The 14,815-nt window shown below is 39.6% G+C and overlaps 1 protein-coding gene across 3 annotated transcripts in view; it reads left to right on the forward strand.

The window, feature by feature from the left end:
- The window catches only part of LOC124551189, a 120,583-nt gene extending 106,325 nt beyond the window's left edge, over nucleotides 1-14,258 (forward strand). For all 3 annotated transcript variants that reach the window (XM_047126179.1, XM_047126180.1, XM_047126178.1), the window contains 2 exons: nucleotides 3,523-3,676; nucleotides 13,789-14,258. In XM_047126179.1, the coding sequence (XP_046982135.1) occupies nucleotides 3,523-3,676; nucleotides 13,789-13,889 (255 nt within the window). In that variant the 3' untranslated portion in view covers nucleotides 13,890-14,258. The remainder of the gene's footprint in view (nucleotides 1-3,522; nucleotides 3,677-13,788) is intronic.
- Nucleotides 14,259-14,815: the final 557 nt, after the last annotated feature.

Here is a 14,815-nt window from a genome sequence, read left to right on the forward strand (position 1 = left end):
GCAAGTGCAGATTAGATCGTTTCCGTCAGTCCCATCTGGTAAGGCTTCCATGCAACGCAGAAATACTCAGGTGTAGCGTAAACAGCCAGTACCAGTTTTACTCCATCTTCTAAGTGATCTGACAATGAAATATAGTCTTCGGCTCGCACTTCCACCTGACCCAAACAATGTTTCAAAGGATAATTACGCTATTTTGCGCCATTTCTGTACATGTTCACATCTTATTTAGAACATGAAACGCACTAAGCAATGCATAATATTGTTATTAACTTAAGTGATGGAAGCTACTATACAGTGCACTATTGATGAGAAGATATGCTCTTGATGGATTAGAAGCAATCTGAGTGCAAATTGTTTAATATTCTCCACAACAAACATGAACTATGCCCCAGTCATAACGTTGGACTGGGAATTAGAGTTTTTGGAATCATTATTCATCAAGAAACCCTTACAATAGAATAGTATTCAGTATCCAATCCGGGTTTTTTTTTGCATGTGGAGGAAAAAACCATGCACGGCGCTGTTTCATGACTGGTAGCACTCGGCAAATAAGGGAGCTGAAACATAAATGGCTGTGGCATTATCTGGGTGACGCAGACTTGGTAGTGCACGTAGCGAGCAGAGCACTGTGGGGGACTGTTGGTGAGCTCACCATCTACAGTGGGTTTGTCTAAATAAAATTGTCCCGGTCTCAACCATAGTTAAATACCTCTACCACATACTGCTACACACAAGTCCGTGGGGGGCGGGGGGGGGGGCAGTTGCTGTACATGGGTGATTTGAAAAGTTCTCGGAATCACCAAGAGAGGTCAGCGCTAGCGCAACGAGTTCTTCACGTGATATTCTTTGGACTGTTGCCTGTAAACACGTGCCATGTCAGTGTTCTTGGAAGAGAGCTGTGGCGGTGACGTGGCTCTGTTGTTGTACCTGCCTACTGATTTGCGAAGATGTAAAAAAAATCGAGATTCGAGCAGTCATGAAGTACCTAGTAAAGAAAGGTATGAAAGCAAAATACATTAACGCCAGTTTGCAGAACACACTGGGGGGACCCTGCTCCTTCATATTCAACAGTTGCCAAGTGGACAAGTGAATTTAAATTTGGTCGGGAGAGCTTAGACGATGATCCGCGCAGTGGTCTGCCGAATGTGTCACTACTCCAGAAATCATTGCAAAAGTCCACAAAATGGTCATGGAGGATCGCTGACTGAAAGTGCGTGAAATTGCTCACGCTTGCCAGTTGTCGTATATCATATTTTAACTGAAGAATTGGATATGAAAAAATTATCTGCAAGATAGGTGCCGTGACTCTTGACGCTGGTTCAAAAACGCCATCGCCATAGCAAAATTACACGAACTAAGATATGAGTTGTTGCCAAACCCGCTTTATTCACGTGATATGGCCCCGCCAGTCTTCCATCTCTTCCCAAAACTGAAAATTTTTCTTGCTGGATGAAGATTCACTTCAAACGAAGAATTGATAACCGGAGTTGACAACTATTTTGCAGGCCTCGAAGAAACTCATTTTCCAGACAGGATAAAGGCACTGGAACATCGTTAGAACAAGTGCATTAATCTACAAGGAGACTACATTGATAAATAAAAAAGTTTCAGTGACGCAAGTACTTCTTTTTCCTATTCCGTTCCGAGAACTTTTCAAACCACCCTTGTAACTGATAAAAAGAGAACATAATTTGTTCAGGAAATGAGCCCTTGTACATCGACAGTGTAATTGTTGCATTCCTTAAAATATGAACTTGATATCTAAATGGTGTTATTGTTACATTGAAAGAGAATACATCGTTTGAAAAATTAACGGTTGCTGCTTGTTTAAGCATTGAACAAAGCATCTCTACACTCTTTCTAGTACTAATGATGTTACCAACACATACACGCACATGCATCTGATGCAAGCACAAGCAATTGTTGAACTCTTTACATCAGCTGTCGGTTACATTTGGATTAAGCAAGTAGTTTCTGAGTCTTGTTTAGCAATGCTCAAAGTTATAATGTTTCAATAATGTAATAATGCAATAAAACAGGACAGCAACTATGTTAACCAGAAAATTATTATGCATTTTTTAACTTCTTACCATTTTGTACTTAACATAAGTGGACTAACATGGATTGTGATTTCATAGCGGCAGTCATGTTTAATCTGCCGTATTGTGTACTAAGTTATCTAAATTATGTGAACGTTAAGGATAAGGATGTCAGGAGTTAGTGGCACCCATCTTGGACTGCCATATTGAGTCGCAATATATCCTGGTAACAATACTAGGATAATATATTATGCTAACTGGATAATAAATTATCCTAAATAAGTCCAGAATAAGAATAGCTGTCATAAATAAAGTCCCTTATCTATCCTCAATACCATAGGATAACAGTCCACCATTTATATGGAGGATGCAATCTACCCCTCCTATCTTCGTTGGTGATACTGTCCACTATGTTAAAGTCTTTTCAGAAGATTCGAGAGGACTAAGATTTGGAATAAACTTTTTACTGATCTTTTCTCGCGCAGTTGGCTCCAGTTCTCCACGTCCAGGGGTTTGGTTCTTGAAGCTGAAATTTTCACATTTTAGGTTCTCATGGTGCAATTGACCTAAAAAATTTTGAAGAATGTCGTTGCAGAATTTTTGTTTTTACGATAATTTATCGTCTCGCATTTTACTATGTCACACTGTCTATTGAATTTTCACATCAACAAAGCCGAAATTACATTGTTCGTCCAAAATACAAAAATACATCCGATCGCTCTGCGGTAATAATAATATTCCAAAGGGTTTACAAATATTCTTGACGAATGAATGTCTAATAGTTTAGATTATTATTTTATAAATGAGCCCAGAAATAAACGTAATAAACAGTACTAGACTGCATAATTAATAATAGAAATTTTAAGTGTGCCAACTAACTCGCTATTTTCAAATGTTTCTAAAAAACTATTTTAACTGTTCATTCAGAGCTGGTACATATCGATTGTAACAAGAAAATAAAGTAATTCAATTTCATAAATATTAGCTTGAAATATAACATATTGTTATAAAATTGATTGAAACTTTTCAGAAAAGCAGCTTAGATAATACTGACCTATCCAAAATTGGAAAAATATTTCTGGTATCGACTGCTGCTGTTGAGGAAGAGTAATGGTAGAGGAGGATGTCCCTTTACAAAGGTAACTGGGGCATAGGAGTGTGGGAGAGGGGACAGGAGAGGAGGACAGTGAAAGGGGGGACGGGGGAAGGGGGTTGGGGGTGACAAATAGTTGACAGGATGACGATGAGTGACTGTAAATCACTGGGCCAGAATCGGCTTATCGGCTTAGCCCCATACTAACACTATCTGATTTTGGTAAGAAGCTCATTTTATTAGTTTTGTTGAAATGACTTTTTTTTATCAGTGTATCCGAGGCGAGTTTATTTGCATGGTGAAAAATACATAGAGCTGCCATCAAAACTTGTATTACATTAAAGAGGCAAATCCATACTAGTAACATCAGCTTCTTCTTATACATTTCAGGCAAGGACTGTCTTGTTTTTACCATGGTTGATTATTAAAACCCTGGGGGACATAGCAGTGATCGTAATAGCAGTTATCGCGTGGTCTGCTGTTTTTTGGTACGAACGCCCTTCCGTCGGTATCAGTATATTTTGTATGTGCATCATCTACTTGTGTAAGTATACTGTTATACTGATTACTGCAGATGTCACTCAGCTGCCACTATAGTTACGCATACTCCTGCTTAATTGTTGGCCTACAGTGCTGGAAACATCCAAATAACCCATTTTCACAATGGACGTAAAACTAATCTAATTTTTTATTTAAATGTATTTTATTTCCTAACTAGCTGAGTATTTATTCCACTCTTCTATTATTCCATCTCCCCCTTTCCCCTCCATTTTCACCCCATCTCTGTCCATCTCGTCCCTCCACCCTTTCTGCCCATCTTCCCCACCCCATCTATCTTTCTAACTCATTCACCCTCTCCTCCTGCCCCTCTCTCTGTCCTACAAATACCCCACTTGCGTCGTCTCTCTGGCAATCGGCCCGTCCTCCCTTGGGTCATCTGCTCATACCCCCTCTGTTCATCTCCACCTCCCCTCTATTTCCCCTCCCACTCACTTTGCCAATCTCCTCCTTCCCCTCCCTCTATCTCCTCTTCTCTATCTCCTCCTCCTCCTCTCCTCATCTGCCCTCTCCATGTCCAGCTCATCCTATTTCCTATCTCCTCCCATTTCCCTGTCTCTTCTCTCTGTCCATCCCCCCCTCCCCCTAGTTTTGCCCATCTTCTCCGCCTCTCCATCTCTCCATGTTATAATACGTGCCCAAATTAGAGGTTGGTTGTTCTTAGTTCCACAGTATTTCTTTCCTGATTGTTACTACGTGTACCAAATTTGATCGATCAGCGGTTCAGAAAGAGTCATCTTTTCCCACGTACACACGTGTCAAAATATATATCACATATACTTAACATATATTTGTACATGTATTTCACCTGTATCTTAAGCGTATTGCGTCCTGCAGTTTCATTTTCGTGCAGTTCAATGTTTATGACTTCGTATCTTCTGAGCTATGTACTGTACAATGTTATAATTTGCAGGCACATCCAGTGGTATGAAATTTTCACTCTACAGCGGAGTGTGCGCTGATAAGAAACTTCCTGGCAGATTAAAACTATGTGCCGGACCAAGACTCGAACTCGGGACCTTTGCCTCACGCGGGCAAGTGCTCTACCAACTGAGCTACCCAAGCACGACTCACGCCCCTTCCTCACAGCTTTAATTCCACCAGTACTTCGCCCCCTACCTTCCAAAGGTCCCGAGTTCGAGTCTCTGTCCGGCACACAGTTTTAATCTGCCAGGAAGTTTCATATCAGCGTACACTCCGCTGTAGTGTGAAAATTTCATTCTAGAAACATCCCCCAGGCTGTGATTAAGCCATGTCTCCGCAGTATCCTTTCTTCCAGGAGTGCTAGTTCTGCAAGGTTCGCAGGAGAGCTTCTGTGAAGTTTGGAAGGTAGGAGACGAGGTACTGGCGGAATTAAAGCTGTGAGGACGGGGCGTGAGTCGTGCTTGGGTAGCTCAGTTGGTAGAGCACTTGCCTGCGGGAGGCAAAGGTCCCGAGTTCGAGTCTCGGTGCGGCACACAGTTTTAGTCTGCCAGGAAGTTACATGCAGTGGTATATGTGTCTACTCTGTCTGTAAAATGTGTTTTGAATAGAGTGAGTAGTAGAGAAGGAATAAATGAAAACGTCATCGATATCTGGCACCTTTTCACGCATCTCAGTCTTTATGATGTCGTATCTTCTGAACTATGTGTCGTACAGTGATACTGTTGTAGGTACATTCAGCTGCAGGTGTAGACACTGCGAAAAATGTTGCGAATGTTGTCAGTAGCCGTGAAGTAATAAATTTAAACCTCTTCCATGGCTTAGCAGTTTTTCCCGCATCTCAGTGTTTACTCTGTTGTATCTCCTAATCCGAGGCCAACGAGAAAGAAAGGCAGCAGCGCATACGCCACAGCACGTGACACTGCAGGGTTTACGAGTGCCAGCAGCCGTCTCCGGCTGGGAGCCAATGATTATTTAAGACGAGTTTGATAATTCATCACTGCACATTTAAATGCGTACAACTTCTCGACAGCACACGACGAAGTTAAGACCTTCGCTGGGTACCTTTCTATTGACATGCTGATTTCCCGTGGTCCCTGCAAGGAGCTGAGTGTTCGCAATGTATGGCGGACAAGTCGACTAGTGTGATATCACAAGTTCGTTCTAGGGCCGGTTTTTCTCGTGGGTGCCATTATAACGATATGTATACGTAATGTGTATACATAAACATACAGTTATAAATGTCCCTGTTCGGGCGCCAATTATAACGATATGTTTACGTAATGTGTGTACATAAACATACAGTTATAAATGTCCCCGTTCGTAGTCGCTAATTATAACAATATGTTTACTTTTGTGCTGTAACATATAGCTATAATCAGCGGTGGAAACATATTTGCGAACGCCGACCGTGTGCGGCTGTTTCTTGTTTGATCGTCTGATCAGTCGGAAGTTGCATTGCAGAGGAGAGTAAATGCCTGTTTAAAATATAATTATTTTTGGATAGCTCAACATGAATTTCCTAAGGGACCGTAGTTTACCATGCATTTACCAGTAGAATATGGCGCGGAGAAAATATTTCGCCGCATGCAACTTCCGTCCGAACTCGACGAAAGAATTCGTGACTGTAAACTCTCTATTTGGAAGAAACATAAAGAAAATAAAATAACTTCATGAAGGAGTGAGACATAGATTCTATATTAAATAAATAGTCCATACACCAGTTCCATTTAAGTCTGAATTTATGGCAATTAATAGAAGAACTTACACTGCAATGAAGGATTTAACATGGGTGCCGTTTTGACTGGCACTTCTCGTAATGAAAACAATTCCTTCGACGTTTTCACATACACGTCGCACAATAAATCTACTGCTAGGCACTTTTAGTATTACACATTTACTTTACACTAGAACAATATTATTTTTAACAATAATAATACGGCGGCAAGACATGCGCGTCCGGCACACGTTACAGGAGACAAGAGAAGAAATGAGTAACTGTTCATCGAGAATATCCCGTACATCAAAAAAAAATGTGTAAAAAAGTGTTCTTCTTCTGTCCGTTTTTCGCGCCGCGGTTTCCAAAGTCAATAACTCACAGCATCTCTGACGGCGCTTCGACAATAAACAAGTTACGTCACAGGTCGTTCACCTTTTACATTCTCGCAACATTATTTGCTAACTGTAGCTGTTACCGAGCGACTGCTCCATTAGTGAATGATTTAAAATGGTAAGGCAATCACATAATGTTACACCATCCTGAACTATGTGTCGTTCAATGATGTAATTTTTCCTGTACATTCTGTGGTAAATGTAAATGCTGTCTGCAAAATGTGTCACGAGTGCAGTTAGCTGTAAATAAGTAGTAAATTATAACGTCATGCTTCTTGCAGCAGTTACACTCCATGAAAATGTACTAAGCAATAAACTGCTTTCCTTTCATTATTTTGTGGAGGTAGCCAGCAAGAAACTGTTTCGTTAAGATCTGAAATTGTGTGTAAAGTTTATTGGAAGTCTTTTAGTGCTCTCATTCTCAAATACTAGATCAAAAGGTATAGGTATTTGCACGTTGTGAAGTACAGTGCTGCTTTACCCCTACCCCTCTGATAGGTGGATCGTTCTTAATCCCACAGCGTTTCACTCCAGACTGGAAGTGGTTTGTGTAGGAAGTTTGGATGAAATCGAGCAAGTGCTTTAGGGACAGATGTGGAACATACATACGAACCTAGTTTTGGATCTGATAATGCTGAATGCAGTTTTAAATTTTTTAAACGTTTGGTCAACCTAATTAATATTACCTTTACTACATCTGAAATTAATATTTAACAGTAAGGATTAAAGTACAATGTTGCGTCAGTCATGAATGGTGTTGCTGTAAATAATGTTATTGCTGATACAAAATTCGCTCTAGACATACCCCAGTTTCCATTCTATGAAAGAAAAACAGAATTACTAACACAGTAGCTAGGATTATTGAAGAAAAAAATAAAATGCGAGGAGGAGAGGTATAATAATAAGATGCAAAATAATCTTACCATCTCCTCTACATATTTTATATTTAACAACGAATTTTACGAACAATCTGATGCTGTCGCCATGGGGAGTCCTTTGTCTCCCCTGGTGGCCAATCTTTTTATGGAGGATTTTGAGGAGAGAGCACTCGACTCTGCCACTTTTAAACTGACAGTATTTTGGCGGTACGTTGACGACACTTTTATAGTGTGGCCTCATGGTCTGGACCGTCTCCAAGAATTTTTACGTCACATGAACTCCATACATGAAAACATAAAGTTTACCATGGAGATAGAGAGATGGTTGTCTGCCATTTTTAGACGTCTTGGCGCAACGGGGAGAGTGACGGCACACTTGGTCACTCGGTGTACAGAAAGCCCACTTATACAGACCTGTATCTACAAGCTACTAGTTGCCACCATCCAGCACAAACAATGGGCGTTCTCAAAACCTTGGTCCACCGTGCCCATACTATCTCTGACGCCGACAGTCTTCAAGCGGAACTGGAACACCTGCAAACAGTATTTTTGAAGATAGGCTTTTCACCTAGGCAAGTGAACAGAGTGATGAAGACCTACAAACGACGAAACAAGGAAGAGGCCTTCAGGTCGAGTGTTTATCTACCATTTATTGGGAATATTTATTCACAGATAGGCAGAATATTGAGAAAGTATCAAGTGAGAGCCATCTTTCGCCCTCCTTCCAAAATTTCATCACTGGTGGGATCCGTTAAAGACGACCTGGGCCTGTGTAAACCAGGTGTTTACAAAATTCCGTGTGAATGCGGCAAATCATATATAGGGCAAACAACACGAACTGTGCAGGAACGCATTGTGGAACACCAACGGCATACTCGCCTTCTCCAACCCACCAAGTCCGCAATCGCCGAACATTGTATTTCCACAGACCATTCCATGAATTACAATGACACAAAAATTTTGGCCCATACATCAAACTTTTGGAGCTCGATTATCAATGAATCTGTGGAAATAGGATTGTCTGAGAACGAGACTCTCATCAATCGAGATAGCGGTTTTCAGCTAAACTCTGCTTGGAATCCTGTTACAGAGAAACTTCGTAGTCGACGTAGTTATCTGCATAGAGATGGAAATCGACCTGACACCGATACGCCAGGCTTTCGCAGTGGAGGGCGCGAGGCGCAGCGCACGGAGCCGTTATGAACGCGCGCGCTGAGCAGCGCATGCGCAATGTCACCTCAGAAGGCCTTAAATAGCGGAGCTCAGCGCGTACTCGCCAGTACTACTACAGTGGTACTCACCTGAAGATGGCCAGAAGACTCTGCGCCGAAATATCGTGGCAGGAAGTTACTGATATCCGGCTGTTCTCCCGTGTTTTTATGAAACGATCTTACCATATGTGGAATTAACGATAAACAAACATATTGCCCTGAAAGCAGATAAGGGTGCTAGTGTAGATATCATAAATGAAAATGATCATGTTTGCAAGGTAAACGACATAATTGCTACTAATAATATTACGAAATGAAATATAGATCCTACCAACAAAGTTAGTGCTTTAATCAGGAAAGCCTTAAAAAGCGTAACTTCATCCTGACAGACAGGGAGATCAATGAATGTTTGGTCTTGAATCCACGAACACCCACATTCCATGCGTAACCTAAGGTCCGTAAGACTGGATATCAGATATACCCTGTAGTGAATTATATTAATAGACCTGCATACAGAATTAGTAAGAAGCTTAACATGCTAATAATAAAATATTACACTTTTGAAACAGGCTGTACAGTTAAAATTGCCACTGGTGTAGTGCTAGCCAGATTTAAGATATACCCACAGCTACTGAAGGAAACTTAGTCTCATTTTATATAATAAATCTGCTCACTAATGTTTTAATAACAGAAATAAGTGACATTATAAAAAATAACCTACTCAAACATAAAAAACTGCAATAGCCAAAACTGAGGAAATTATTGAGTTGTTACAATTGATATTATCTGTTTATTATTTTAAATTCCAACATGAGATACACTCACAACCACATAGTGTTTGCTTTGGACAACTGTATTGTTAGCACACTAGCAGATTTTTTTTACAAATCAGATATTGCTGAGAACCAATTCTTCGAAAAATTTACTGGTATAACTATTAAGATTTTATATTACAAGACGTATGTAACGATACTCTTGCTCTCTTCAATGGCACAATTGCTGAAATCGAAAGTATGTTTTCACAATGTAACGGGGTACATCCAAAGATCATATTTACTATGGAACTGGAAAAACAACAGTTGATCAGTTTTTTGGATTTGATGACAAAGAATGACAAAGGTGGACACAAATTCGGAACATTTGGAAACCAATCTGCACTGATAGCATAATCCACAACAGTTTGCTCCACCCAGAATGTATAAGAAAGCTTTTATCACTGCATGACCAACAGAATCATTAACCTCCCATTAGAACGGAACGAAATTACTGAGTAGTTGTGTATACTAGAACATATAGGCACAAATAAAGGCTACAATGCTGACTAGGAAAACAAAATATTTAGTACCAAATTACATAACAAAAGCAACAACACTATAAAGAAATAACAATAGCAAGAGAAGCAGAACCAGAAAAAACGAAGTGCATGTTGCCAAATGACACGGAATAGCCGATGATTTTCGTAAAACTAATGTACAAATCGGGTTCTGCACAAACAACAAAGTAAGGACAATAATTAGACACACAACGCACAAAACAAAACAATTCTCACAATCATGCATTTATAATATCGCATGTAGTGAACGTGAAAATTTCTATGTGGGGCAAACAGGTAGACGCTTGTCCACTAGATTCAGAGAGTACACAAACATAAGCGAGACGTGCATCTCTTCATTTAGTGCCCATCTCCAAAACTACAGTCATTACACCAACAACTTCGTGAAATCTTTAAAGGTACTACACAGGTTAGAGAAAGATAGATTAATGGACGCTGCTGAAGAACTAATCAGTGAAGAAGCAAATCTCAAAAATAAAAATTTCTGGACTGTTTTAGACATGTATTCTAATGTACTGTAAGTGCACACTTTTAGATGTATGACATATATACTCAAAATCGCAGCATATAAAATGGAACATTCGCTGACTAGTTGTTCTGACGTGCAATTGTACATATTACGTTGTTATCTGTGCTTAACGTAAACGTATATGTCAAAAATCTTGTAAGTACGATATACAAATATAAAAAAACTACAAAATTGGCTGTATCTGTTGTTAATCCCACGGTAAATTGTTCTCATTACGTTACATTATGTCCTGTGGATGCCTGAAAATGGCTTAATGCCGAAATTGCAATTGAAAAATTAAATAGGAACAGCTGTAAGCAAGATGAAATCCTTTAAAAATTTGTAGAAGCTGTTGATCCATACTGCAAGAAAATAACCAAGTGTAATGGAAAATATGTATATTATGAAGAAAATTTGATAAACGAATGAAAACATAAATATAAACAATACTTAACAATGTGTTATCAAAACTCAATGAACGTAGTGGCCTTTGCCAAAATGACGAAAACAAAATACACAGCACACAAAGTGAGAAGTGAACCCATATATAAAAAAAACTGTACAGGATGTTGAAACATATCACTCTAAATTTTATGAACCCCAAGGCTGAAGAGATACAGGAGGTCTGTATTGTCGATGGATGGAAGAGGTTGTCTGGTCACAGAATGTGAGATAGCCAATACTACTAATGGATGACGATGATGATGATGATGATAAGAAATGATGATGATAACAGATGATGATCATAAGAAATAGTCATAGAGAACAGCATAATAAATGGTGATTTGACCTGTGGTATTCCCTGTTGTCCTGCTTCTCTTAATTAATTTACACTGAAATGTCGATCGGTTATCATACAGAGTCAGAAACCATCAACATTTTTAGCATACTCAAAAAAGACTGCTTGTTGTCACTTTTCACTCCACTTCTCGGCACTCTTTTGGATGAAGTGCATATTATTTGGTTCCAAATACTTCCAGCCCACACGGATGACAATTCTTCCCTATGAACCACTGGTGTAGAATCTTTCCATCGACACTGCATGGCGAAGTTAAACCAAGATTATATATTTAATTCTACTCTTTATTGGAGTATACACTTCAGAGAACATCTACGACACATTAAAGCTTTGTAAGAGACCAGGTGTCCACCCACGTCAGTTCCCTATACTGCCAATAGCACTACTCAAGAATGCCTCACAGACAAATTCAAAAAGCTCAAGGTGCAACGTCTTCTCTTAACAAAAGGACAATACGCAATGGATGGCCGTCATATCTGTAGTAATCAGCAGTCGCTCTCAAAATATACCAAAGATCACACTGAGGCCTTCACAGACCGAAATTACCTCCCAACCTCATACAGAAACAGATATCCCATGCCTTTTCTCTCCAGTGACCTCCAAAAGCCTCATCGTCAGACCACAGAAGAGTATTCCCCTCACGACTCAGTACCACCTAGCACCAGAGCAACTGAATCTCTTTCTCTGCGAGGGTTTCGACTACCTCTCATCGTGTCCTGAAATGAGGAACGTTCCACCCACTATCCTTCCCACCCCTCCCATGGTGGTATTCCACCTCCCACTGCACCTACACAATATCCTCGTCCATCCCTTCTCCACCCCTGATCCCTGCCCCTTACTGCATAGTTCATATTCCTATAATATTCATAGATGCAAGACCTTATCCATACATCCTCCTACCACCAACTACTTCACTCCAGGCACATCACCTACCCCATCAAATGCAGGGATACCTGTGAAACCAGTAATGTGATCTACAAGCTGACCAGCAACCACTGTGCTGCATTCTATGTGGGCATGAGGACCAACAAGCAGTCCGTCCACATAACGAAAAACTGTGATCAGGAAACATCTGGACCACCCAGTTGACTGCTTCACAGCCTGTGCCATTTGGATCCTTCCTACCAACACCAGCTGTTCTAAGCTACACAATTGGAAATTCTCTTTGCAATATATGATGTGTTCCTGTAATTCCCCTGGCTTAAACCTCCATTAGTCACTGTCCTTCACCATTATATCCCCTTCCCTGTCCCCCCTCCAGTACTGTATAGTCTTCTGTTTCACCAATGCATCCTCAGTATTTTTACTTTTACACACATCCCCCCCCCCCTGCCTTTGTCTAACATCCCGACTGCATCTGTTGCCCTACCCTCTCTCCACCCCACCCCTGTATGCTCCCATAAGCAGCACTTTGCCATCCCTCACTCCTATCCCGCTATCTCTTCCCCTCCCCACCCCTGCCTACTCCTTAACGTCACCACACAGATTGCTTCTCCCATGATCACAATCTGGCTCAGTGGCCCGAGATATTGCTCATGTCTCTGTGAGTTGTCTTTGCTTGAATGTGTGTGTGTGTGTGTGTGTGTGTGTGTGTGTGTGTGTGTTGTCTATTTCTTTAGAAGAACTTACTTATTTAGCAGTCTTATCTCTCTTTTTCACAACTGTTATTAGTCGATCATGTATTTTCCACTGTTTGATTTTAAAAGTTATCAATAGATACAGTACAAAATTTAGAGCCTCCAAAAATTCAAAATTAAGTGAAGTATCTTATTAGTCACACCTTGTACAAATGAACTGAATTATTGTATCAGTACTTGTAAATACCTGTAAACACGTAATTAAACAGAGACTATTATAAATAAACCCTCATACATACTACACACAGTGACTAAAACCTATTATATGTGTGTAACTCTTGCTTAGCTATCAGTAGGAACTAAACAATAGTTATTTAGAGCAACTGAAGAGGTAGCGTCCCCTTCAAAAGTAGCTGTTTTCCTTCTAATTCAGTTGACCAAACATAGCTATCATAAGCATGAATAACATTAAATAGTATAGCAAAACAGTACAGTTAATACAGCATACAGGTTACATTTCTGTAGTTTGTCCGTATATTGTTAATGCATCCCTGAAGGTGTTACTATGTGACAGAGTATGCAGAATATGATCAACACATGACTTGCCATTCTGCAGAATGGTGTACTGTATTTCAAGCTAAACAAAATCTTCCATTTTTTTACATCCCTGCCCCCCCCCCCCTGTAGTTTATTTCTAAGTAATGTACAATTACATCTGATTTGCTTAATATCTGCCTACGGCCTCTGTCTATTTCTCAGTGCCCAACGTATACTTCCTGCGAGTTGTCTACAGCTACTACTGGATGCTCGAAAAGAACCCAGAGTCTGACAGGCTGGTACCTAACAATGAGAATATATAGTTGTGAACTGAGATGGTTACTTTTGCAGTTTGAACCACCATTACTTCTATGAAACACTTAGCTGATGAAACTGCTTTGGACGTCTGTGAATGTTGAAGAAAGAATGGTTATTATTATTAGTATTGGTTTTGACAGTGAATCTAGAATCCATGTACTTCGTTTATCGTTAATGGTGTCTACACTTCATAACTCAGACTAGACTTACTGCTTCCATTCTCATAAACAGTGCATTTCATAAATAATTCCTGAGACCATTGAAGGTACAAGAATTCATTTTGCAGTGTTTTCCATTGACTTTTGTGTATATAACCGTCAACTGTTGCATCTAGTAAAGAATAGTTAAGTAGTTGTTATTCAGTGTTGTCGGAAAAAACGTACTTATTTATTTTCATTATGTGTGTCACTGTGACTGAATTTCAATTTTTGTAAGATAATGATGATCTTCAATCAATGTTACATGTAATTTGTAGACGAAAAATAAGACTTTTTTACTATTTGATTTTATTAAATGAAGATTAATCGTTGAATGTATTTTTATTGAAATTAATAAATGAAAAATTTCTGTTCCACTATCTTTGTTAATTTCCTTGTACAATTAAATCCATGTCGTGAAACCACTGGCTTTTGTACATAATTAGCAGTCATCTGTTAGACTGTACAACGAAAGGAGCTGGCAAAAGATAATGATGTTAACAAATACAAGCAATTTTATTTTCAAGTTATCAGGAGTGTACAAGAACAAATTACTTTTTTATCAAACTAGAATTGCTGAGTGCTGATCCACATATAAATCCATCAAGCTCTTATTAAAAATTTTGAATTATAAAATATCAGCAGTTAGGACTTACAATAGCTTATCCCAGGGGTTTCCTGTGTAAATCACGATATTCTTTCACAGAAGTAATACTTTATTAAATTTATGTGTA

This window comes from Schistocerca americana, chromosome 9 (genome assembly GCF_021461395.2).
Source record: "Schistocerca americana isolate TAMUIC-IGC-003095 chromosome 9, iqSchAmer2.1, whole genome shotgun sequence".
NCBI classification, from domain to species: domain Eukaryota; kingdom Metazoa; phylum Arthropoda; class Insecta; order Orthoptera; family Acrididae; genus Schistocerca; species Schistocerca americana.